The sequence below is a fragment of the Aplysia californica genome, unplaced genomic scaffold, assembly GCF_000002075.1.
Source record: "Aplysia californica isolate F4 #8 unplaced genomic scaffold, AplCal3.0 scaffold00396, whole genome shotgun sequence".
Lineage (NCBI taxonomy): Eukaryota > Metazoa > Mollusca > Gastropoda > Aplysiida > Aplysiidae > Aplysia > Aplysia californica.
Window position 1 is genome coordinate 561,765 of NW_004797666.1, and position 1,549 is coordinate 563,313.

The window sequence follows — 1,549 nt, forward strand, 5'->3', positions numbered from 1 at the left end:
CCCCCCATTTGTAACTTTGTCAATGCCTAGAGCAAGTGCACCGGCACTAGGTGTTGAGCAATGCTGAATTCCAGGGAACAAAAGATGGTACAAAAGAGAGTTGAAATGAATTAAAAGCATCTTTCGTGCAAAACGTGACTGCGACTCAAATACTATGTCCCCCATAATGATACCTCGGATGTGAGTAGTAGGTCAAGTAAGTTCCAAATGGAAGGCCTAAGTTTACTTTTTCCTTTGTCAGATCTTTTCAGCTGATGATGCCAATTTGGTACCACAAAATTTGATGTCCTAAAAGTGACGCGTCGTTTTCATTTTTCTATATCAGCTCGAATTTACCTAGAGCATGTGTTTTTTTTTTGTTTTTTTTTTTGGGGGGGGGGGGGGTTATAAGCGTAAATACATTCAACAAAAATGGTATGACAGCGGGAGGTGCACTATTGCTACGGCATTGCCAAAGTGTGTGGTTGGAGAGCGACAGTGATACATTCTATTGTTATTTCCAATCCCTAGTTTGTTTCCATATTATGTCCATTTTTTAACCTCTACTGATAAAATCATCATCGTATTAAAAATTACAAATCTTTGCTTAAACCTGACTGCCCAAACAGTAGAAAGTCATAACCAGCACCTGTGCTGCAGCAATTAGGCGCTTTTCCATGGCACACAGAAGACCTGAGTTCGATTCCTGCGTGTAAAGAACTTTTATCGATTACTTCGGTACAAGGTCAAAGCCGATCTCCTGAAGGGTCTAAATAAAAAAAGATAATACATGTACTTTATTATCCCTGAGCGTCGACGGGGACGTAAAAACCCCTACATTTTAATTTTAAAAATTAAGTCACGCGTTGCTTACGTCATAATTCCCACCCTCTCTATGATTTTCTCAGCAATCTGCGGCACGTGGATGGTCGACTGGTCCGACAGGCCCTGGTACAGCTGGGTGTCCACGAAGGACGGAGCCAGTGCGTTGATACGCAGTCCATTCATGGTCAGCTCCGGATTCAACTGAAGTAGGAAAGAAATCCACCTTTTCAAAAAGTGATACCATCAAACAGTAACAGTTACAGCTGCAGGGTCTCTTATCACCGATCAGCTGTTCAAGCCTACCTAGCCCAAACTTTGTATTCTTCTTTTTAAATTTTCTTAATTACTAAAAATATGAAGTGTCGGCTGCATGTGCTCAAAATTTGTGAAAAAAGCAAGAAAATGTACACAATGTAAGTATAATAAACGTTAAAAGAATTGAACAGTTTCTCTCTCTCTCTCTTGCTTCATTAGTTTGGAACTCTATTCACCAACCCTTGAGACATACAACATCTGAGTCTAAATTTTAAAAATCTTTAAAGGCATATTTAATGACATCATTTTGATGTCAGTACATTCATGTTCAGTACAATGTTATGTAAATGACTATATATCCATTTATGTATTTTGCGAATTGCATTGTGTATATTATATTATTACACACGTGTATGTGCTCATTTCGTAACGATGTGTAAGCGTGCGCGTGTGAAAAGCAAGTAAATGTGTGTATGTGTATGTGTGTATG

General features: G+C 38.9%; 1 protein-coding gene across 1 annotated transcript in view; it reads right to left on the reverse strand.

Moving 5' to 3' along the window:
- LOC101863454 (15-hydroxyprostaglandin dehydrogenase [NAD(+)]) overlaps positions 1-1,549 on the reverse strand; it is a gene marked incomplete in the record, with an annotated part of 33,110 nt that overhangs the window by 3,440 nt on the left and 28,121 nt on the right. The window contains 1 exon segment of the mRNA XM_005103914.3: positions 854-1,005. Coding sequence (XP_005103971.2) covers positions 854-1,005 — 152 coding nt within the window.